This window comes from Salmo trutta, chromosome 27 (genome assembly GCF_901001165.1).
Source record: "Salmo trutta chromosome 27, fSalTru1.1, whole genome shotgun sequence".
NCBI classification, from domain to species: Eukaryota; Metazoa; Chordata; class Actinopteri; order Salmoniformes; family Salmonidae; genus Salmo; species Salmo trutta.
In genome coordinates, this window is record NC_042983.1 from 30396283 (window position 1) to 30420294 (window position 24012).

Here is a 24012-nt window from a genome sequence, read left to right on the forward strand (position 1 = left end):
ATGCCTCTTCCACCTCAGGACGCTGAAGAAATTTGGCTTGGCATTAAAAACCCTCACAAACGTTGACATATGCACAATTGAGAGCATTCCTGTGGGCTGTAACACCGCCTAACCGCAGGACACTCCAGAGGTGCGGTCTGCACAACGCATCACCGGGGGAAAACTACCTACCCTCCAGGCCACAGCACCCAATGTCACAGGAAGGCCAAAAAGATCATCAAGGACATTGACCACCAGAGCCACTGCATGTTCATCCCGCTATCATCCAGAAGGCGAGGTCAGTACAGGTGCATCAAAACTGGGACCGAGAGACTGAAAAACAGCTTCCATCTCAAGGCCATCAGACTATTAAATAGCCATCACAAGCACCTTAATTAAAAGGCTGCTGCCCTATATACAGACTTAAAATCACTAGTCACTTTAATAATGTTTACATATTTTGCATTACTCATCTAATACAGTGGCAATAAAAAGTATATGAACCCTTTGGAATTATCTGGATTTCTGAATAAATTGGTCATCTAAGTCACAACAATAAACAGAGTGTGCTTAAACCAATAACACAAATTATTGTATTTTTCTTGTCTATTTTGAATACATCATTTTAACATTCACAGTGGAGGTTGGAAAAAGCATAATTGGAGTCAGGAGTCAGCTAACCTGGAGTCCAATCAATGAGACAAGATTGGAGATTTTGATTAGAGCTAGCTTGCCCTTTACAAAAAACTCACAAAATTTGAGTTTGCTCTTCACAAGCAGCATTGCCTGATGTGAACCATGCCTCGAACGAAATAGATCTCAGAAGACCTAATATTAAGAATTGTTGACTTGCATTAAGCTGGAAAGGGTTACAAAAGTATCTCTAAAAGCCTTGATGTTCATCAGTCCATGGTAAGACAAATTGTGAAAAATTGAGAAAGTTCAGCACTGTTGCTACTCTCCCTAGGAGTGGCCGTCCTGTAAAGATGACTGCAAGCTCACAGCGCAGAATGCTCAATGAGGTTAAGAAGAATCCTAGAGTGTCAGCTAAATACTTACAGAAATCTCTGGAACATGCAAATCTCTGGAACATGCTAACATCTCTGTTGACGAGTCTACGATACGTAAAACACTAAACAAGAATGGTGTTCATGGGAGGATACCACAGAAGCCACTGCTGTCCATTGCTGCACGTCTGAAGTTTGCAAAAGTCCACCTGGAGGTTCCACAGCGCTACCGGAAAAATATTCTGTGGACAGATGAAACTAAAGTTGAGTTGTTTGGAAGGAACACACAACACTATGTGCGGAGAAAAAAAAAAAGGCACAGCAACATCAAAACCTCATCCCAACTGTAAAGTATGGTGGAGGGAGCATCATGGTTTGGGGCTGCTGTGCTGCCTCAGGGTCTGGACAGCTTGCTATCATCATCGGAAAAATACATTCCCAATTTATCAAGACATTTTGCAGGAGAATGTTAGGCTATCTGCCGCCAATTGAAGCTCAATAGAAGTTGGGTGATACAACAGGACAACAACCCAAAACACATAAGTAAATCAACAACAGAATGGCTTCAACAGAAGAAAATACGCCTTCTGGGAGTGGCCCAGTCAGAGTCCTGACCTCAACCCGATTGAGATGCTGTGGCAAGACATCAAGAGAGCAGTTCACACCAGACATCCAAAGAATATTGCTGAACTGAAACAGTTTTGTAAAAGAGGAATGGTCCAAAATTCCTCCTGACCGTCGTGCAGGTCTGATTCACAACTACAGAAAACTTTTGGTTGAGGTTATCGCTGCCAAAGGTGGGTAAAACAGTTATTAAATCCAAGAGTTCACATACTTTTTCCACCCTGCACCGTGAATGGTTACACGGTGTGTTCAATAAAGACATGAAAAAGTATAATTGTTTGTGTGTTATTAGTTTAAGCAGACTGACTGTCTATTGATGATACCTAGATGAAGATCAGTTCAAATTTTATGACCAACTTGTGCAGAACTCTAAGTATTTCCAAAGGGTACATATACCTTTTCTTGCCACTGTATGTATATACTGTATTCTATCCTATTCTACGTCGCTTTGACATTGCTCTCCCAAATATTTACAGTTGAAGTCGGAAGTTAACATACACCTTAGCCAAATACATTTAAACTCAGTTATTCACAATTCCTGAAATTTAATCCTAGTAAAAATTCCCTGTCTTAGGTCAGTTAGGATCGCCACTTTATTTTAAGAATGTGAAATGTCAGAATAATAGCGAGAATGATTTATTTCAGCTTTTATGTCTTTCATCACATTCCCAGTGGGTCAGAAGTTTACCTCTTTGCTTGACATCATTGGAAAATAAAATTCAAATCAGCCAAGACATCAAAAAAAAAAGTTAGACCTACACAAGTCGGGTTCATTCTTGGGAGCATTTTCCAAACGCCTGAAAGTACCACGTTCATCTGTACAAACAATAGTGCACAAGAATAAACACCATGGGACCATGCAGCCGTCATACCGCTCAGGAAGGAGACAAGTTGTCTCCTAGAGATGAACGCACTTTGGTGCGAAAAGTGCAAATCAATCCCAGAACAGCAGCAAAGGACCTTGTGAAGATGCTGGAGAAAACAGGTACAAAAGTATCTATATCCACAGTAAAACGAGTCTTATATCGACATAACCTGAAAGGCCGCTCAGCAAGGAAGAAGCCACTGCTCCAAAACCACCATAAAAAAGCCAGACTACGGTTTGCAACTGCACATGGGGACAAAGATCGTACTTTTTTGAGAAATGTCCTCTGGTCTGATGAAACAAAAATAGAACTGTTTGGCCATAATGACCATTGTTATGTTTGGAGGTAAAAGGGGGATGCTTGCAAGCCGAAGAACACCATCCCAACCGTGAAGCACGGAGGTGGTAGTATCATGTTGTGGGGGTTCTTTGCTGCAGGAGAGACTGGTGCACTTCACAAAATAGATGGCCTCATGAGGGAGGAAAATTATGTGGATATATTGAAGGAACATCAAGACATCAGTCAGGAAGTTAAAGCTTGGTCGCAAATGGGTCTTCCAAATGGACAATGACCCAAGCATAATTCCAAAGTTGTGGCAAAATGGCTTAAGGACAACAAAGTCAAGGTATTGGAGTGGCCATCACAAAGCCCCGACCTCAATCCTATAGAAAATGTGTGGGCAGAACTGAAAAAGCGTGTGCGAGTAAGGAAGTCTACAAACCTGACTCAGTTACACCAGCTCTGTCAGGAGGAACGGGCCAAAATTCACCCAACTTATTGTGGGAAGCTTGTGGAAGGCTAACCGAAACGTTTGACCCAAGTTAAACAATTTAAAAGGCAATGCTACCAAATACTAATTGAGTGTTTGTAAACTTCTGACCCACTGGGAATGTGATGAAAGAAATAAAAGCTGAAATAAATAATTCTCTCTGATATTATTCTGACATTTCACATTCTTAAAATAAAGTGGTGATCCTAACTGACCTAAGACAGGGAATTATTACTAGGATAAAATGTCAGGAATTGTGAAAAACTGAGTTTAAATGTAGTTGGCTAAGGTGTATGTAAACTTCCGACTTCAACTGTATGTAAATAATTCATTTGCAAAAATGTCTAAAAACCTGTTTTGCTTAGTCATCATGGGGTATTGTGTATAGATTGATGAGGAAAATAATTGATTTCATCAATTTTAGAATAACGCTGTAAAGTAACAAAATGTGGAAAAAGTCCAGAGGTCTGAATACTTTCCAAATGCACTGTATATTGTACATCAAACAGTGGGTGTACATGTTACTTAGGCTGTTTGAGAAGATTTAAATCCTAATTCATACTCTTCAGTGTAACAATGAACCTTATAGTGTCCTGCTACTAAAATGATGTATATATACACTGAGTGTACAAAACACGCTCTTTCCATGACAGACTGACCAGGTGAATCCAGGTGAAAGCTATGATCTCTTATTGATGTCACCTGTTGAGGGAGACGCAAAATAAATTCCAGCCCTTTCGAGCACAATAGCGGCAATATATGATATTTAGCACCACGGATAGCAGTCGGATCAAATTAGCATGAAATCTGATGTTCAGGGCCACAGAGCAGTGGACACAATGGCTGTCTGGTGAAGTTGCAGGGAGAATCGAAACTCGTGAACATACATTAAATATGCTACAGGAGTGATGTTACTTTTGGATTTAAAAACCTACCAACAAAAGGAAATATTGTACTCTAGTGATTAATTGAAATACTCACATCAAGCCACACACGAAATTGAATAATAAAACACAGATACAAGTATATTAATACAAACAGGTTTGATTGTAATCGATATTTATCATAGTGTTTTAACTAAAACCAAAAATCACGGGTTGCCAACCCCTGACCTAAGAGAATGAGGTGTGATGGAACCACTGTTCAATTATGGACTAAAATAATGTAGGCTAACGCATTGATTTAGCAGACAATTATGATTAAGCAGTCAATACTGATGTAGTTAACAAACCAAAATATTATTTTCACTGGCACGAAGCCCATGGTCTTAGACACTAAAAAGTCTTTGTCACAAGCATTTTGGATTTGGATCAGAATGCTGCTTATAATATTAATACTGCTTATTATGGGGGGAACAAAATGGCGCCGTAGAGAGAACACGGTGTTTCAGCGAGCTCACGCGGTATTCGTAAATTTATATCCTTACATTAATCTCCTAGCTTGAAAAAGTGGTAGAATTGGCTAAATAAGTTACCCTACAATGAGTCTTGGCGACTATTTCTCAAAAATCTCCGACAACATGCCCAACAGAGCTACTAAGAAGTCGACCAAAACCGTCATCCCTGTAGAGGTGCAGGAGGAGCTAGCTAACGTTAGCGAATCTAACAACATTGCGGATCCAGGCACAATGGACCTGGTGATTCAAAGGATGACAGATAACATTACTAAAGTGATCGATATTAAGATAAGAACGGTCCTGGAAGCAATAGCAGGCCATTCAGCTGAACTACAGAGGGTTGTCAAACGTGTTGATGAGGCGGAAGGAAGAATTGCTACTGTGGAAACTTCAACTACATCCATGGACACTAAGATAAAAGCACTTGAGAAGCAGGTGCGCGAAATGGCGGAGCACATTGACGACTTGGATAATCGAGGACGCAGATGCAATATCCGTGTTGTGGGACTCCCGGAAAATTCTGAAGGGACACGTTCAGTAAATTTTTTTGAGGAATGGATCCCTGGCTACCTACAAATGGACACTAAGGCTGGTCGTGTGAAGCTAGACAGAGCACATCGCTCTCAAGCACCGATACCCGGTCCCAATCAGCGCCCACGACCAGTGGTTATAAAGTTCCACAACTTTACCGACAAGCAGCGTGTCATGGATGCGGCTAGAAACATCGGTTCTGACGGTAGTCAACGTAAAGGTCCAAAGGTCTCATTCTTCAATGATTATTCCACAGCGGTTGTACGAAGGCGCAAAGCGTTTGATGAGGTGAAGGCTCGACTCAAGAGAATGAAGATCGACTACGCACTGCTGTACCCGGCCACATTGAAGATTATGGTCAACGGATCGCCTAAAAAACTCTACACATCTGAAGAGGCTGCTGCGTTTATTGACTCTCTCGGGTAAATAACCTTAAGCTGCACCTCCGCAGCATAGGATAACGTCTTATTTCATTTTGAATCTGATCATGAAACAGTGGTGTAAGTTCTCATGTGCTCCTGTTCAGTAATATTCGTATCGGTATTATTTTTCTTGCTAAAGTAACTGCCGCCGTAGCTCAGACTGAGATATGTGTGAACCTATATTGGTGCCCAGGCTTGGTTTTAGGTGGAAGAGCCTCAATCTTCTTCTATTGATTTTAATTTCCACATGTATAAAGGATGAGGCTATTGAGTGGCAATGCGGACTTAAGAGTCTACATTGGAAAGTTGAAATCCCCTGCATGTTAGCTAGTGGGAAAACCCCCTTTTGGATTTTTACATGTTTATTTTTTGGGTTTTGTATAGTTCAAGTTCAGGGTTCATATCGTTTGTTTACGCTCAGTGAGAGGAGAGTTCAACACATGGAAAAAGGTACCACCCCATTTTTACAGTAAGATTCAGTCTGGATATTGAATGGTCAAAGCGCAATGGCAGGTAACAGACTACGTGTATGTACATGGAACATTAGAGGGAGCCATAACCCCATTAAAAGGAAGAAGATACTATCCTTTTTGAAAAAAGAAAATATTGATATTGCCCTGTTACAAGAAACCCATTTGAATGATAAGGAGCATCTGAAATTACAACAAGGGGGGTTTGGTCAAGTGTATTTTTCATCATTTACATCCAGAAGTAGAGGTGTAGCAATTCTTGTGAAAAAGAACCTGCCACTTAAGGTCTTGAAGTGTGTGAAAGATAAATTGGGTCGCTTTGTTATAATTAATGGTACTTTACAAGGGCAGAGCATTTCCATAATGAATATTTACTTCCCCCCTGCCCACCCCCCTGACTTCCTCACTAAGGTATTTCTAGACTTTTCAGAATTAAACTCAGACACTGCAGTGGTCGGAGGGGATTTTAATTGTTTGTTGAACCCCCTTATTGATAAGCTTCCCAGTGGTATAGCCTCGCTCTCTCCTCAAGCTAAGTCACTTACAGCCATTTGTGATGATCTGGGGTATGCTGATGTTTGGAGAGCTTTTCATCCCTCCAACAGAGAGTTCACTTTTTTCTCTGCACCTCATGGATGTCAGACTAGAATAGATTACTTTTTTATGCCCAGGACGTCGCTGCAGTCTGTTTTATCCGCTAGGATAGGAAGCATAGTCATATCTGATCATGCGGAGGTGATCCTGGACATAAAACTCAACGGGGCATTCAATCAGTCAAGACATTGGAGGTTGAATACAACCATTCTTAAAGACCATACATTCACATCATATTTTATTACAGAGTTTAAAGCATTTTTCTCTATTAACTCTCAATCAACAGATAACCCCTCACTCCTTTGGGAAACCTGTAAGGCGTACGCCAGGGGTCTGATTATGTCATACGCAGCCACTAAGAGGCGGAAAAAGCGTGAAAAGCAAAAAACACTAGAGGGTGAATTGGGAACTAAAGAGAAGGACTACATTAAAACTCCCACTCCTGCCCTATTAAAGGAAATAGCAGTCATTAGATCAACGCTGGACTCCCTCCTAACACAGGACGCTGAAAAGAAAATGAGATTTGTCAAGCAAAAGCTATATGAACATGGCGATAAGCCAGGAAAGTACTTGGCGTACCTAGCTAAAAAGAGAGCTGACTCACAGTCAATTGCGGCTATTACTGATTCTGATGGCAATCATTTATATGAAAATAAATTGATAAATGACTCATTTAAGACATTTTATGCAAATCTTTACGCCTCAGAACTGCCAAATGACGCACCCAAGTTAATGGAGAACTTCTTTTCTAAGATTGAGCTCCCTACTATCTCCGAAGAACAGAAGTCTCTCCTTAATGCCCCTATTACTGAGGAAGAGATAATGTCCGCAATTAAGAATCTGCAAAATGGTAAGGCCCCAGGACCGGACGGGTTTTGTAGTGAGTTCTATAAAGAGTTCCATGGCCTGATCCTTGAGCCATTGTGTGATATGTTTAACCACTCATTTTCAAATGACCAGCTCCCCCAAACGCTGCGAGAAGCCAACATATCACTTATTCTCAAAAAGGGAAAATGTCCGGAGTCTTGTTCCTCGTACAGACCAATCTCCCTTCTGAATGTGGATAGAAAATTGCTTTCTAAAATTCTAGCCACAAAAATTAGAGGACTCACTGCCACTGATTGTGAAAGGAGACCAAACTGGCTTCATTAAGGGACGTAGGTCATGTAACAATGTCAGACGGCTCCTTAATGTAATTGAAGTCTACCAACAAAGTGCTATGGATGGTCTTGTGCTCTCCCTAGATGCTGAGAAAGCATTTGATCGTGTGGAGTGGTCTTACCTATTCTTTGCTCTAAATAAATTTGGTCTGGGGGACAACTTTATAAAATGGGTGAAAGTTTTATATGATGATCCTCAGGCTGCTGTCCTTACTAATGGACTACGGTCAAATAGCTTCTCTATACACAGAGGTACCAGACAGGGCTGTCCTCTGTCCCCCCTCCTATTTGCACTTGTTATGGAACCACTGGCCGAGGCCATCAGGGTAACGCCTGCTATACAGGGGCTGCTCATTGGTGATGTTCACCATAAAATAAGCTTGTATGCTGATGATGTCCTGATATTTATTTATTTCTAATCCCGAGACTTCAATCACATCTCTGATTAACACTATTGAGTTATTCAGCGAATTCTCAGGCTACAAGATTAACCTAACTAAATCAGAGGCTATGCCACTTGGTAACCGTCACTCTGTACCTAACACTTCTCCCCCCTTCCCTTTTAAATGGTCTCCCTCAGGTTTTACGTATCTGGGTATATTTGTAACTCCTAAATTCCAACAAATGTACAAAGCCAATTTTGTTCCCTTGTTTGACACAATAAGACAGGATCTGGAGCGCTGGAAGTCGCTTCCGATTTCATGGTTGGGTAGAATATCCCTCTTGAAAATGAACATTTTACCTAGGCTACTTTACCCAATCCAAATGATCCCAGTATTACTCTCCAATAAGGTAATAAAGGATGTAAATGGATGGCTAAGTTCCTTTATATGGAGTAAACGCAAGCCAAGACTTAAGATGGCAATATTGCAGCTGCCAAATTCTATGGGTGGCTTGGATCTACCCAATATCAGTCTCTATCAGTGGTGTGCCCACCTATGTTATATCTCAGACTGGATCACAAACGATGACTCCTCTATTTGGTTAGACATTGAGACTTCTCTTTCAAAATACCCTTTACAGGACCTTTTGTTTCTCACAAGTTTCAAGTCTGTAAAAGATCGCTGTAACAACCCCATTACACTTAACACACTCAAAGTATGGAGGTCAGTTCAACGTTTCCTGGGAAGGTCCAAACTAACCTCTGCTCTTACCCCAATTCTTAACAACCCAGATTTTGTCCCAGGATTGCTGGATGCTGGCTTTAACGTTTGGCTTAATAAGGGCATACGCAGACTAAATGACTTATTTGCGGATAAGATTTTATTGTCATTTGAGCAGATGGTCGAGAAATATCAACTCCCAAAGCAGGACTTTTTCCGTTTCCTACAAGTAAGACACTATATTCTGAAGAGCACCACCTTAATTGGTAACCCTGATATGTCTGTCATTGAAAGACTGCTTTCTTCCCCACAAAGGAAAAGTCTGTTTTATGATGCTTTAAGGTCCTTTTCCGCTGTCGACACACAGAGAGTGAAACAAGTGTGGGAGAAAGAACTGTCTGTTACCATTGACGAAGAGATGTGGGAGGACATTTGGAAATATGCAAAAACAATATCTATATGTAATCGTACTAGAGCAATTCAATTAAGAATAATACACAGATTGCATATATCCCCAAATCGCAGACATGCATTTAGCCCCGCTTCCTCCTCTCCTCAGTGTCTCAAATGTAAAACTGATACAGGCACCCTAACACATTGTTTATGGTCATGTCCCAAAATACAAAGATATTGGTCTGGTGTTCTGCAAGAGATTGAAAAGATCCTAGGGGTCGATCTAGAATTGGACCCAGTTTCTCTACTGTTAGGTCTCCCTAGTAGGCATGTAACTTCTGTGGGTAAGAGGAGGCTTTACAACATCCTCACCTTCGCAGCGAGAAAAAACATACTTTTACAGTGGATTAGTGATAAGGTTCCCTCTATTAAAGATTGGCATAAGATACTATTTGAATGGGTCCCGCTGGAATATCTGACATGTACATTGCACTCTAAGACAGATCAGTTCTACAAAGTATGGGAACCTTACCTAAATTACCTACAACCTGAAGTATCAGCTATTATGCTGCAAGGATTCTCTTAGAATGGTGATCTATGTATTCCAGAATTACACTGTACGGTCCGTGTGGTTTAAACTGAGCATTTTATTTTATTTATTTATTATGTCTTTATTGTTGTTTTTTTTTCTGTTTATGTTTGTTTAAAATGTATGTATTGAGGGATGCAATGAGGGGGATGGGGTGAGAGAAGCGGGGAGAGGGAAACGGTGGGTGTGTGTGTACGTGCGTGCATACATACGGATATGTGTAAGCGAGTGCTGTTTTTTTTGCCTTGTCTTTGTTGTTGTATCTCTTAATATGGGTGAAAATTGTGAAACTCCAATAAAAAATACTGTTACAAAAAAAATACTGCTTATTATCTATCCTGTTGCTTAGTTACTTTACCCCTACCTATATGTACATATCTACCTCAATTACCTTGTACCCCTGTACATGTGTATCCACTGAGTGTACAAAACATTAGGAACACCTACTCTGTCATGATAGATTGACCAGGTGAAAGCTATGATCTCTTTGAGGTCACTTGTTAAATCCACTTCAAGCAGTGTAGATGAAGGGGAGAAGACAGGTTAAAGAAGGATTTTTAAGCCTTGAGACAATTGAGACATGGATTGTGTATGTGTGCCATTCAGAGGGTGAATGGGCAAGACAAAAGTACCTTTGAACTGGGTATGGTAGTAGGTGCCAAGCACACCGGTTTATGTCCAGAACTGCAACGCTGCTGGGTTTTTCACACTCAACAGTTTTCCGTGTGTATCAAAAATAGTCCACAACCCAAAGGACATCCAGCCAACTTGACATAACTGTGGGTAGCATTGGAGTCAACATGGGCCAGCTTCCCTGTGGAACACTTTCGACACCTTGTAGATTGTTCATGCCCCGACAAATTGAAGCTGTTCTGAGGGCAAAAGGGAGGGGGGTGAAACTCAATATTAGGAAGGTGTTCCTAATGTTTGGTATACTCAGTGTATAGCCAAATTATCGTTACTCATTGTGTATTTATTCCTCATGATATCATCTTTCTATTATTTTTCTCTGCATTGTTAGGGCCCGCAAGTAAGCATTTCCCTGTTAATCTACACCTGTGACAAATACAATTAGATTTCAATGTAATAGGTTTAGAAAACGTATTATGTATCAGTGTAGGAGCTTGTGTGTATTTTCACACAATGAAACAGCAGTCAGAGGAGTTGGCTAATATATAATTCACCTTGCTTAAGGCCAAAAAGAACATGACAGGGCAAACAGGCTACCAAGTGAGCTACATGGTCACCTTACATTAGAGCAATAGGAAGAAAAACATGTTTTTATTAAGCATAATAGTCTAGGCCTCAGGACAAAATGGACCTTGAGCTTTCTCAAACTGAACAAATCTAAGGTTGGGCTATGGTGAGTGACAAGTAGTAGCCGTGGGCTGAACATGTTTCCCTTTAATGAAATGTTTGTTTACTCATTCTTGCATATATCCCGTCTTGAAATCTGGTTGTATTTCTAAACCAGGCTGTATAATTTTTCACACTTTGTTATCATTTTATGAGAACTACAATCTATGTTTTTGAATATCCTGGAAAGCAATTCATGGAGAAAAAGAACCTGAGATGAATGGCAATTCCAGAAGCATCATGTACCCTTGTTAATGACCTTGGTTTACCACTAGCTTGGGTATAGCCTACCATTTGTGCACACGAGTCACAGCACAACTGTGCAAACTTTTTTTGTTTGTTGCTTCCTCTATATTTGCGGAACTGGTAATTCTCTAATCAATTGTGTTTACATTAACATGAAGACTGCAGGAGAAAGGGTCAGTGCTGTAGTGTTTGGCCAAGTGCACGGGGAGCGTCAATACTCCTGCACCAGAGCCCCGGCCCTTCTGTGGGCCCCCTCTGGAGGCGTGGGGGAGACAGAGTTAATCTCCCTCCAACTCGGCTTCACTGCTGGGCTGGGGGAAAAAAACACCAGAGAGGGGTGGTGGTGCGGAGAAGATGGACAAAGACACCACCCTCCCTTCACCAACCACTGTGCAAGTCTTTCTCTTTTACACAGAATATCGTACTTTAAGGAGAGGAAAAATAATGCAACAGCACTCAGCCGTGACTTTAACAAAGCAAAACACAAATAACATTGAATAGCCCGCACAATTTAGGAAGAGTACTCGATACGTAAGCTCTGAAGAGCTACACAGAAAGACAAACCCAAAGGAAAACCCCTAAACCTGAGTGGATCTACACTGAACCAAAAAAATATAAAAACGCAACATGTAAAGTGTTGGTCCCATGTTTCATCAGCTGAAATAAAAGATCCTGAGCTTGTTTCTCTCAAATGTTCTGCACACATTTTTTTACATCCCTGTTAGTGAGCATTTCTTCTTTGCCAAGATAATCCATCCATCTGACAGGTGTGGCACAGCAAGAAGCTGATTAAACAGCATTATCGTTACACAATAAAGGCCACTCTAAAATGTGCAGTTTTGTCACACAGTACAATGCCACAGATGTCATGAGGGAGCGTGAAACTGGCATGCTGACTGAAGGAATGCCCACCAGAGCTGTTTTCAGAGAACTTAATGTTAATTTCTCTACCATAAGCCACCTCCAAAATCATTTTAGAGAATTTGGCAGTACGTCCAACTGGCCTCATAACAGCATGAGTAACCATGCCAGCCCATGACCTCTCCACATCACCTCAGGTTTTAGCATGATAACGCACGGAACGATCAGTACACAATTCCTGGAACCTGAAAATGTCCTTGATCTTCCATGGCCTGCATACTCACCAGACATGTCACCCATTGAGCATGTTTGGGATGCTCTGGATAAACGTGTACAACAGAGCGTTCCAGTTCACCCCAATATCCAGCAACTTCGCACAGTCATTGAAGAGGAGTGGGACAACATTCCACAATCAACAGCCTGACCACCTCTATGCGAAGGAGATGTGTGGCAATGCATGATGCAAATGGCCAACAGATGGATATCTGTATTCCCAGTCATGTAAAACCAATTGATTTAATACATTTATTTCAATTGACTGATTTCCTTATATAAACTGTAACTCAGTAAAATCTTTGAAATTGCTGCATTTATATTATTGTTCAGCATACATCCAAAAAGCAGTTCAACATCTGGAGTTCTATACACACTGGTAATGACGAATTAAAGTACCGTTGACGTGAGACAAACTACCATAAAAAGTGAAACTTCACAGTGGATTTGGGTGGGTGGCCTCTGCCCATGACCGTGAGGAATCAAGTTGGCGAGCAAGTCAGATAGAGACATGGGAAAAGACAACAGAGGTATGCAGCCTTAGCCGACTGATCAATAGCTGCTATTGATCAACTGTTTTTATCCTCCGTTTGGGCAAAGAAAGCAACACACTGGAATGGGAGACAGTTACGTGTATTTTTTAACATTTCTTTAGTAGACAATAACCGTTGATCAAGTTCGGGTAGTCATGGACCTAAAGAGGCAACGGCTCAGATTATCTAATTTGCTCACTTTGTAGATAGACTTTTTTTCTACTATATTATTGACTGTATGTTTGTTTTACTCCATGTGTAACTCTGTGTTGTTGTATGTGTCAAACCGCTTTGCTTTATCTTGGCCAGGTCGCAATTGTAAATGAGAACTTGTTCTCAACTTGCCGACCTGGTTAAATAAAGGTGAAATAAAATAACATGTACGCAAAGTAGTTTAAAAATATATATCAATTTCTTGATATCAATATAATTTTCAATATCAACAATATGAATGTTTATATCAGTAATTCGACTTTTTATATAGAAATTGAATTATCAATATCATATATTAAACACTGAATAATTTGAATTATTGATATCAAAAATAGGTTGATATCAAACATTACAATTATTGAAAGATATTCAAAATGTTTTATATAAAAAATGGAATATGATAGATAAAAGATTGTTATAAAAAAAGATTTATTTATATCGATACTTCTATTTTTTATATCAGAATTGCATAATTCCAGACTGACATTTTCCCTGAAATTATATAACGTGCAGGCGGCAGAAGCCACTAATTTGTTTATGTCCCTGTTAGTGAGCATTTCTCCTTTGCCAAGTTAATCTATCCATCTGACAGGTGTGGAATATCAAGAAGCTGATTCAACAGCATGATCATTACACAGGTGCACCTTTTTGAATATTCAATTCTCTACCATAGGCCACCTCCAACGTCATTTCAGAGAATTTGGCAGTACGTAGAAACGGACTAAAAACCTCAGACCACTTGTAACCACGCCAGCCAAGGACTCTACATCCGGCTTCTTCACCTGCGGGATCGTCTGGGACCAGCCACCCGGACAGCTGATGAAATTGAGGAGCATTTCTGTCTGTAATAATGCCCTTTTGTGGGGAAAATCCCATTCTGATTGGCTGGGCATGGCTCCCAAGTGGCTTTCCCAGGCCCACCCATGGCTGCGCCCCTGCCCAGTCATGTGAAATCTATAGATTAGGGCCAAATTTATTTACTTAAATTGACCAATTTCCTTATATGAACTGTAACTCAGTAGAATCTTGAAATTGTTGCATGTTGCGTTTATTTTTTTGTTCAGTATAATTCAGCAAAAAAACGTGGCAAAGCAACTTACTTTTTGTCTTGGATACAAAGTGTTATGTTTGGGGCAATTCCAATACATTACTGAGCATCCCTGTCCATATTTTCAAAAATAGTGGGGGCTGCATCATGTTATGTAATCGCTTGTAATCGTTAAGGACGGGGGAGTTTTTCAGGGGAAAAAATAAACTCAATGGAGCTAAGCACAGGCAAAATCCTAGCCTGAAATCTGGTTCAGTCAGACACTGGGGGATGAATTCACCTTTCACCAGGACAATAACCTAAAACAGGCCAAATCTACACTGGAGTTGCTTACCAATACAACATTGAATGTCCCCGAGTAGTCTAGTTACTCTTGACTTAAAAAAAATCGGCTTGAAAATCTATGGCAAGACTTGAAAATGGCTGTGTAGCAATGATCAACAACCAATTTGACAGAGGTTAAAGACTTTGAAAATAATAAAATGGGCAAATATTGTGCAATCCAAGGTGTGGAAAGCTCTACAGACTTAGGCAGAAAGACTCACAGCTGTAATTGCTGCCAAAGGTGATTGTAACGTGTATTGACTCAGGGGTGTGAATACTTATTTAAATTAGATATTTCTGTATTTCATTTTCAATATATTTGAACAAATGTCTAAAAACATGTTCTCACTTTGTCAATATGGGGTATTATGTGTAGATGGGTGAAAAACACAGTGATTTAATAGATTTTGAATTCAGGCTATAACAACAAAATGAGGAATAAGTCAAGGGGTATGAATACTTTCTGAAGGCAATGCATCTTCCTTAATGAAGATACGCGACCTTGCTTTCTCTTATCTATATAAGAGCACTAGGAGGGAGTCTTGTGTGTAAGGGAAATAACGTTCATTGAGTTATTTCCTTCTGAAAGCCAAGTCATCAAAGGAAGCCAAAGTACCCCATGAAAATGGACATTGAAAATGGGGACATGGGGTTCAAGATCACTTCAGGCACAAGTGTATCAGCTACTGGAGTGGGAGACATCTGTGCATTCTCAACAGGAGAGCCCTGGACTTTTATATTAGGCTACATCAAACATTGTGACTGGCTCCATCACAAGCACTCCAGAACATGCTCAGAAAACTGTCACAGTGATACATAAAAATCTTATTTCTAAAACAATATTAGTCCACAATGGTGACTTAGTGAGCACCCTTTCCAGTGCGAAATAAAGGCAACAGTCACCCTGAAAAAAAATAAGCTAGATACCCCAAACTTTTGAACGGTAGTGTAACTTAGAAATGTCCTTGTTTTCCATTTATTTCATCTTTATTTAACCAGGTAGGCCAGTCAAGAACAAGTTCACATTTACTACTGCGACCTGGTCAAGATAAAGCAAAGCAGTGTGACAAACAACACAGAGTTACACATGGGATAAACAAACGTACAGTCAATAACACATTAGAAAAATCTACGTACAATGTGTGCAAATGTAGTAAGATTAGGGAGGTAAGGCAATAAATAGGTCATAGAGGCAAAATAATTACAATTTGGCATTAACACTGGAGTGATAGATGTGCAGATGATGGTGCAAGTAGAGATACTGGGGTGCAAAAGAGCAAATAAATAAATAACAATATGGGGATGAGGTAGTTGGGTCTCCAGCTTCAGTGATTTTTGCAATTCGTTCCAGTCATTGGCAGCAGAAAACTGGAAGGAAAGGTGGCCAAAGGCTTTGGGGATGACCAGTGAAATATACCTGCTGGAGCGCGTGCAACAGGTGGGTGTTGCTATGGTGACCAGTGAGCTGAGATAAGGCGGGGCTTTACCTAGAACAGACTAAAATATAACCTGGAGCCAGTGGGTTTGGCGATGAATATGTAGCGAGGGCCAGCCAACAAGAGCATACAGGTCGCATTGGTGGGTAGTATATGGGGCTTTGGTGACGAAACGGATGGCACTGTGATAGACTGTATCCAATTTGCTGAGTAGAGTGTTGGAGGCTATTTTGTAAATGACATCGCCAAAGTCAAGGATCGGTAGGAAAGTCAGTTTTAAAAGGGTGTTTGGCAGCATGACTGAAGGAGGCTTTGTTGTGAAATAGGAAGCCGATTCTAGATTTAATTTTGAATTGGAGATGCTTAATGTGAGTCTGGAAGGAGAGTTTACAGTCAAACCAGACACCTAGGTATTTGTAGTTGTCCACATATTCTAAGTCAGAACCATCCAGAGTAGTGATGCTAGGCGGGCAGGCAGGCGCGGGCAGCAATCGGTTGAAGAGCATGCATTTAGTTTTACTAGCATTTAAAAGCAGTTGGAGGCCACGGAAGGAGTGATGTATGGCATTGAAGCTCGTTTGGAGGTTTGTTAACACAGTATCCAAAGAAGGGCCAGATGTATACAGAATGGTGTTGTCTGCGTAGAGGTGGATCAGAGAATCACAAGCAGCAAGAGCGACATCATTGATATATACAGAGAAAAGAGTCGGCCCGAGATTTGAACCCTGTGGCACCCCCGTAGAGACTGCCAGAGGTCCGGACAACAGGCCCTCCGATTTGACACATGAAAACATACAGAAAATTATTTGCAAAATGAATAGGAAATATAGGTTATAAATAATGATTTTTCATTGAAATAGTAATTGTGTCCTTCAAACGTTGCTTTCGTCAAAGAATCCTCCATTTGCAGCAATTAAAGCCTTGCAGACCTTTGGCATTCTAATTGTCAATTTCTTGAGGAAATCTGAAGAGATTTCACCCCATGCTTCCTGAAGCACCTCCCACAAGTTGGATTGGCACTTCTTACGTACGGTCAAGCTGCTCCCACAACAGCTCAATAAGGTTGAGATCCGGTGACTGTGCTGGCCACTCCATTATAGACAGAATACCAGCTGACTTCTTGCCTAAATAGTTATTGTATAGTTTGGAGCTGTGCTTTGGGTCATTGTCCTGTTGTAGGAGGAAATTGGCTCCAAATAAGAGGCGCCCACAGGGTATGGCATGGCGTTGCAAAATGGAGTGATAGCCTTCCTTCTTCAAGATCCCTTCTACCCTGTACAAATCTCCCACTTTACCACCACCAAAGCACCCCCAGACCGTCACATTGCCTCCACCATGCTTGACAGATGGCGTCAAGCTCTCCTCCAGCATCTATTTTTTTCTGCGTCTCACAAATGTGCTTCTTTATGATCCAAACACCTCAAACTTAGTCTATACATAACACTTTTTTCCAATCTTCCTCTGTCCAGTGTCCATGTTCTTTTGCCCATCTTAATCTTTTCTTTTTATTGGCCAGTCTGAGATATGGCTTTTTCTTTGCAACTCTGCCTTGAATGCTAGCATCTCAGAGTCGCATCTTCACTGTTGACGTTGAGACTGGTGTGTTGCGGGTACTATTTAATGAAGTTGCCAGTTGAGGATATGTGAGGTGTCTGATTCTCAAACTAGACACTAATACACTTGTCTTCTTGCTCAGTTGTGCACCGGGGCCTCCCACTCCTCTTTCTATTCTGGTTAGAGCCAGCTTGCGCTGTTCTGTGAAGAGAGTAGTAGACAGCGTTGTACGAGATCTTCAAATTCTTGGCAATTTCTCGCATGGAATAGCCTTCATTTCTCCAAACAAGAATAGACTGACGAGTTTCAGAAGAAAGTTCTTTGTTACAACCTTACAGTGAAATGCTGACTTACAAGCCCTTAACCAACAATGCAGTTCAAGAAATAGAGTTAATAAAATATTTACTAAATAAACTAAGTTAAAAAAAACCTAATCAATCAAAAAGTAACAACAAATGTACATAATAACGAGGCTATATACAGGGGGTACCGGTACCGAGTCAATGTGTGGGGACATAGGTTAGTCGAGATCATTTGTAAAGTGACTATGCGTAGATAATAAACAGTGAGTCGCAGCAGCCTATGCTTTAAAAACGTAACAATTTCACAACAATAGGGTGGTCAGGTGTTTTTGTTGACTAACAGAGATGCAAGCATGTCATTGTAGGTCTTTAGCTAATACACTGGAAGCGTATCACGGAGGAAACGGGAGCTACTTTATCAATGAGTTTACAATGTCTAAAATTGGGATAATAGATGGGATACAAACATATATTTTTAAGGATGGAGGGGCTTCACATTGACATCCAAGGAAATAGTCCACAAGATTCCAATATTTCACACAACATAAGGGAAACTGCATTGCAGAAAATCCAGTATGCACTACGACTGAATACTGGCCTTATATTTTGTATTTTTTTGCCCAGTAGAAACGCTTATCCTACCTTGTTAGACCACTTGTAAGCCTGAAGGAGCTGACTGTACAGCGGAGTCTTGTCCTGAACTGGGTCCAGACTCAACAGGCCACTGTTGTGAAGGGGATGACTCTCTGAAGGTCTGCCAACCAGCGTACTGAGGCGTTCCAATTCACTACGCAAGTACATAGAATAGCAGCTGTTAGAATAGGCTTGTTGTTCCCTTTAACACATCCATAAAGACAACAGAATAGACTCACCACAATGGAGCCAACACAGAGTTTATATCAATACACATGTATATTAATCATCTAAGATTTACTAGACTACCCAAAGAAAACAGTGCACATAGCAAATGCCCAATATTTTCAATTAAAAGTGCTTTTCTGTTAATATTTTACAAATCTGATGTAATTTATACTTTTGCAACAGTTACTCGTTTTTTTAAATCAATTTTTTTGTTTTAGAAGTGCACAGTTCTACAGCATTGCTAAATACGCAAAGTAGTCCACAAAAAAAATCTAGATTTTACAGCATATTCCTTTGTGGGAGATTAACATTTACGTTAGAGTCCTTCACATCAACAGTATCTAGCTAGCGCAACAAATGTTTCACATTCAACCAGGTTTCCATCCAATCTTTTTATGTGAGTAAAGTAAGTCAGCAACAAAATGTCATGACAGGCCTGATGGAAACAGAAGTTTTGTTGGTAAACTTTCCAAATGTCTACAAATCAGAATATGCTTGACAAGGTGAGATCTTTTTGTGTCTGTAAAATTAATTATGCGGGGGAAATGTTGCTGGAAAGCTTTTGCGCAAATATTGATAATAACCATCATATCAAGGTAAACAGAGTCACGCGATGACATGTGTGGTCCTCCCACTAGACTCGTTGGGAAAGCATGCAGTTTTTAAGGCTACAGATTAAATAAATTGTGATGAAAGTGCACGGTGTTGAGCTTGATGCTCCTTTCCAATAAACAATGGGGGTCTTATTCGGATGACACCATTCTGTATACTTCTGGCCTTTCTTTGGACACTGTGTTAACTAACCTCCAGACGAGCTTCAACGCCATACAACTCTCCTTCCGTGGCCTCCACCTGCTCTTAAATGCAAGCAAAACTAAATGCATGCTCTTCAACCGATCGCTGCCCACACCTTCCCACCCGTCCATCCAGCTTCACTACTCTGGACGGTTTGACTTAGAATATGTGGATAACTACAAATACCTAGGTGTCTGGTTAGACTGTAAACTCTCCTTCCAGACTCACATAAAGCATCTCCAATCCAAAATTAAATCTAGGATCGGCTTCCTATTTCACAACAAAGCATCCTTCACTCATGCTGCCAAACATACCCTCGTAAGACTGACTATCCTACCGATCCTTGACTTCAGCAATGTAATTTACAAAATAGCCTCCAACACTCAACTCAGCAAATTGGATACAGTCTATCACAGTGCCATCCGTTTTGTCACCAAAGCCCCATATAGTACCCACCACTGTGACCTGTATGCTCTCGTTGGCTGGCCCTCGCTTCATATCCATCACGAAACCCACTGGCTCCAGGTCATAAGTCGTTGCAAGGTAAAGCCCTGCCTTAGCTCACTGGTCACCATAGCAGCACCCACCCGCAGCACGCACGCCAGCAGGTATATTTCACTGGTCACCCCCAAAGCCAATTCCTACTTCGGCCGCCTTTCCTTCCAGTTCTCTGCTGCCAATGACTGGAACAAACTGCAAAAATCACTGAAGCTGGAGACTCATATCTCCCTCACTAGCTTTAAGCACCAGCTGTCAGAGCAGCTCACAGATCACTGCACCTGTACATAGACAATCTGTAAATAGCCCATCCAACTACCTCATCACCATATTGTTATTTATTTTGCTCCTTTGCACCCCAGTATCGCTACTTGCACACTCATCTTCTGCACATCTATCACCCCAGTGTTTAATTTGCCATACTGTAATAATTTCGCCACTATGGCCTGTTTATTGCCTCACCCCCCTTATCCTACCTCATTTAGACAATAGACTTTCTCTATTGTATTATTGACTGTATGTTTGTTTATTCCATGTGTAACTCTGTGTTGTTGTTTGTGTCGCATTGCTTTGCTTTATCTTGGTCAGGTCGCAAATGTAAATGAGAACTTGTTCTCAACTAGCCTACCTGGTTAAATAAAGGTGGAGAAAAAAAAAAAACATTATCGATGCTTGCTGCCATTTGACAAATAAAAATAAATCTCACTCTTTTGTCCATAATAATTTCATCATGTAGGCTATATGGCGCACGTGCCAATAGCAGAGTGGGCACTCACTATATAATGCAACAATCATCAGTAGAGTTGAAAATGCGATGGAAACCCATTTCATTTTCAATATATTTGCAAAAAAAGTCTAAAAACATGTTTTCATTATGGGGTATTGTGTGTAGATGGGTAAAAAAAAGAACAACATTCAATACATTTTGAATTCAGGCTGGTTAAATGGAAACCCATTTCACTTGTATTTTTTGAATCAGTAGATGGGAATTTAACCCCAATAGATTTTTTTATGTGAACTACATCATCACGCACAGCCTTTTATCTGCAACAAGTCAATTTGATGGAAATACATCTCTGGTGGGAAAATGCGCATATTATTTTTATGCTGATTTTAGAATATTTGCATTAAAAAAAACTGTCGCCAATTGGATGGAAACACAGCTATTGACAATCACCATGAAATGGAAAACACTTGAGGTGTGCATGCAAGACTGCCAGTGTGCTGGGGTTAGCTAGCTAGTTGCTATTATGCGTTTTTGAGATTTTTGTAGCGAAAAGCGCTATATAAAATACATATATTATTATTAATTGCGCGTGAGCACACACACCATTTCTACTTCAACAATTCATTCCTCACGGACTATAACTAAACAGCACGCTGTCTGTTTACAGCAAATATTTCGCATTTTCTTCGGTTTACAGCTAGCTACGGCTAACGTTACTCACTTCAAGTCACGATTCACAGACTGCAGGTTATCTTGAAACTCGGTAATAAAAACCTTTTCGCGTCCTTCAAGGGTTTCTTTGTTTTTCATCCCATCTTTCAGAGAGTCAAAAACCCTTGTTACACTCGAACGAAGTGCCTGAATAGCATTTATTGCTTGAGAAAATGCTTCTAAATTCACACCGACGTTCATTGCGTCCGCCATTTCTTCCACACGCTGGGACTGTACGTCGCATAAACAACGTCATTGATTTGGAATGCATATAGCAAGGGAATTGTAGTTCTCTCTTCCCATGCCCACACGTTTACTCTCATTTGCCAACAACAGGTATAACATTTCCCCTTAAACATTTTTTTTTTATCATTGCTAAGTTTTCTGTCTATAAACATTGTGTCACTGTCTGCCTGTGACAATTATTTGGCTTCATGTGACCCTGTAGAAATGTGTAGGCTCTACACTCATTGCTTTGCTCTGCTCCCAAGTCTGGCAGCGGTCTGAAGCGCAGCATCTCAGTGCAAGAGGCGTCACTACAGTCCCTGGTTCGAATTCAGGCTGTATCACATCCGGCCGTGATTGGGATTCCCATAGGGCGGTGCACAATTGGTCCAGCTCGTCCAGGTTTGGTCAGGGTAGGCTGTCATTGTAAATAAGAAGTTGTTCTTAACTGACTTGCCTAGTTAAATCAAGGTTAAATTTACAACAACAAATAAAGTGTGTGTGGCCATCAGGACCATGGACAGCTCCACTTAGTGTTCCTTAAGTAAGAAGCTCCTCCTGGCTTGATGCTATTACTTTAATTACACCCATATCCAAAACTTGTTCGTTTTACTGTCCATCTTAATTATTCATTAATGCAATTGTCAACAATAAAAAAGCATAAGCTAGCCAACATATTCCTCTGGAGTTTTAGGCTACAGGCCTAGACTGTATAGCATGCATAGGCTATACTTTTCAAGAGCCATAAAAAAACTTCAAGTTGTTTAACTGTAAAACAATTTGCGTTAGTCTATTGCTGAGTGAAAACTAGATATCCATATCTGCCTTGAGTGACTCTTTTGAGCTGTTCCTTTAAGCAGGACAGGTAGCCCGATCGACTCATGGGATGGTTATATTACTGGGCGGTAGATGAAGTTGCGCACCCTCTTCACAAACACGTAGTTTGCAGATCAGATTCTAATAGCCAAATATGGAGACGAAAAGAGCGCAGGAGAACAAGAGCAGTAGGGAATTTTTGAAATAAGATAGTGTGTTAATGCATGGGGAAAGTGAGGTCGAGAGAGAGAGAAATTAAGCTATTTCCTTCTGCCCTTGAGCGCGTAGGACAAAACTGATATCGTAAAAAGTAGGGGAACATGAATAGACGCAGTGCCACTCCTGAAAAAGTCTTGAAATATAATATATTTAGAAGTCATCTATTGCGCGTATGGGATGTAGTCGGTATCATCCTAACAACGCACTGCTTTCCTCAAAAGTATCAAACAGAAGAGAAACAAACAGAAGGGGAGAGCATCTCATCTAATCCTCTTACTGAAGGGAATACAGTTAAATACAGTGACGTTAAGCTTCTTTTTAACGACGAACCAAGGTGCGACGACAGGCTTCAGAATGCTGACAACACTTTTGCGAAGGGATGCACTCATGGCAGAATATGAACATGCCTACCTTCTCGGAGCAATTTGGTAAGTGCCGTGCTATTCGAGTTCTACCTAGAACATGAGGAATTGATGGTGCAAATGTATGTATCTGTTAAAGACTAATTGCACCGTAAAAAGGAATAATGCTTGCAACCATGCAGTAATGACTAGCCACATATTTCGTATTACGTTTATACATTTGGAATCAGAAATACACTTCAGAGAGCTTTAGAGGTTTGACATAGGCTGTAGTGTCAAAGTTGAGAACATCTGTCCCCCACCTATGGGAGTCCAAACATTTTCAAAGTTTATAGAATTAGTCACAAGGCGACATCTATAGCGTGCTTATTTGCAAAGTGTAGCCTAGGTATGTCTCCATTTGCCTGGGAGAAATGGTCGACAGTTCCGTTACCTCTAATGGCAGAGTATATGAGTTCAACAGTCATCCTTCTGTGGGGACGTTGGATAACTTTTTGAACTTGCATTTGAGTTAGGAAAATGCATAAATTATGGTAGTCTTATGAATTGGTTGTGAAAACAAAGTGAACGGCTACAATATTTCAGCTGTAGGTCTACACCGATATTTATTATAAAGGGTTTCAAATATGTTCAAGTTTCTTTAATTAAATATTGTGTTGTCGTAAAAACAAAAATCATAATAACAATAAAGAAGTAGCAGTAGCCTACAGTAGAGTTTTAGTGTGCCTTATTTTGTTGAAAATGTGAGT

At 40.5% G+C, this 24012-nt stretch overlaps 2 protein-coding genes across 6 annotated transcripts in view; one reads left to right on the forward strand and one right to left on the reverse strand.

Moving 5' to 3' along the window:
* med27 (mediator complex subunit 27) overlaps positions 1 to 21869 on the reverse strand; it is an 87604-nt gene extending 65735 nt beyond the window's left edge. For 3 of the 4 annotated variants that reach the window (XM_029717774.1, XM_029717773.1, XM_029717772.1), the window contains exons 1-2: positions 21652 to 21869; positions 18692 to 18836 (exon numbers count right to left, since the gene is read on the reverse strand). In XM_029717774.1, the coding sequence (XP_029573634.1) occupies positions 18692 to 18836; positions 21652 to 21854 (348 nt within the window). In that variant the 5' untranslated portion in view covers positions 21855 to 21869. The remainder of the gene's footprint in view (positions 1 to 18691; positions 18837 to 21651) is intronic. The other variant, XM_029717771.1, reaches the window with a different exon arrangement.
* Positions 21870 to 22757: 888 nt separating this feature from the next.
* Positions 22758 to 24012, forward strand: part of ntng2a (netrin g2a) — a 73725-nt gene continuing 72470 nt past the window's right edge. For both annotated transcript variants that reach the window (XM_029717776.1, XM_029717775.1), the window contains exon 1: positions 22758 to 23329. The gene's annotated coding sequence lies outside the window, so the exon portion shown is untranslated. The remainder of the gene's footprint in view (positions 23330 to 24012) is intronic.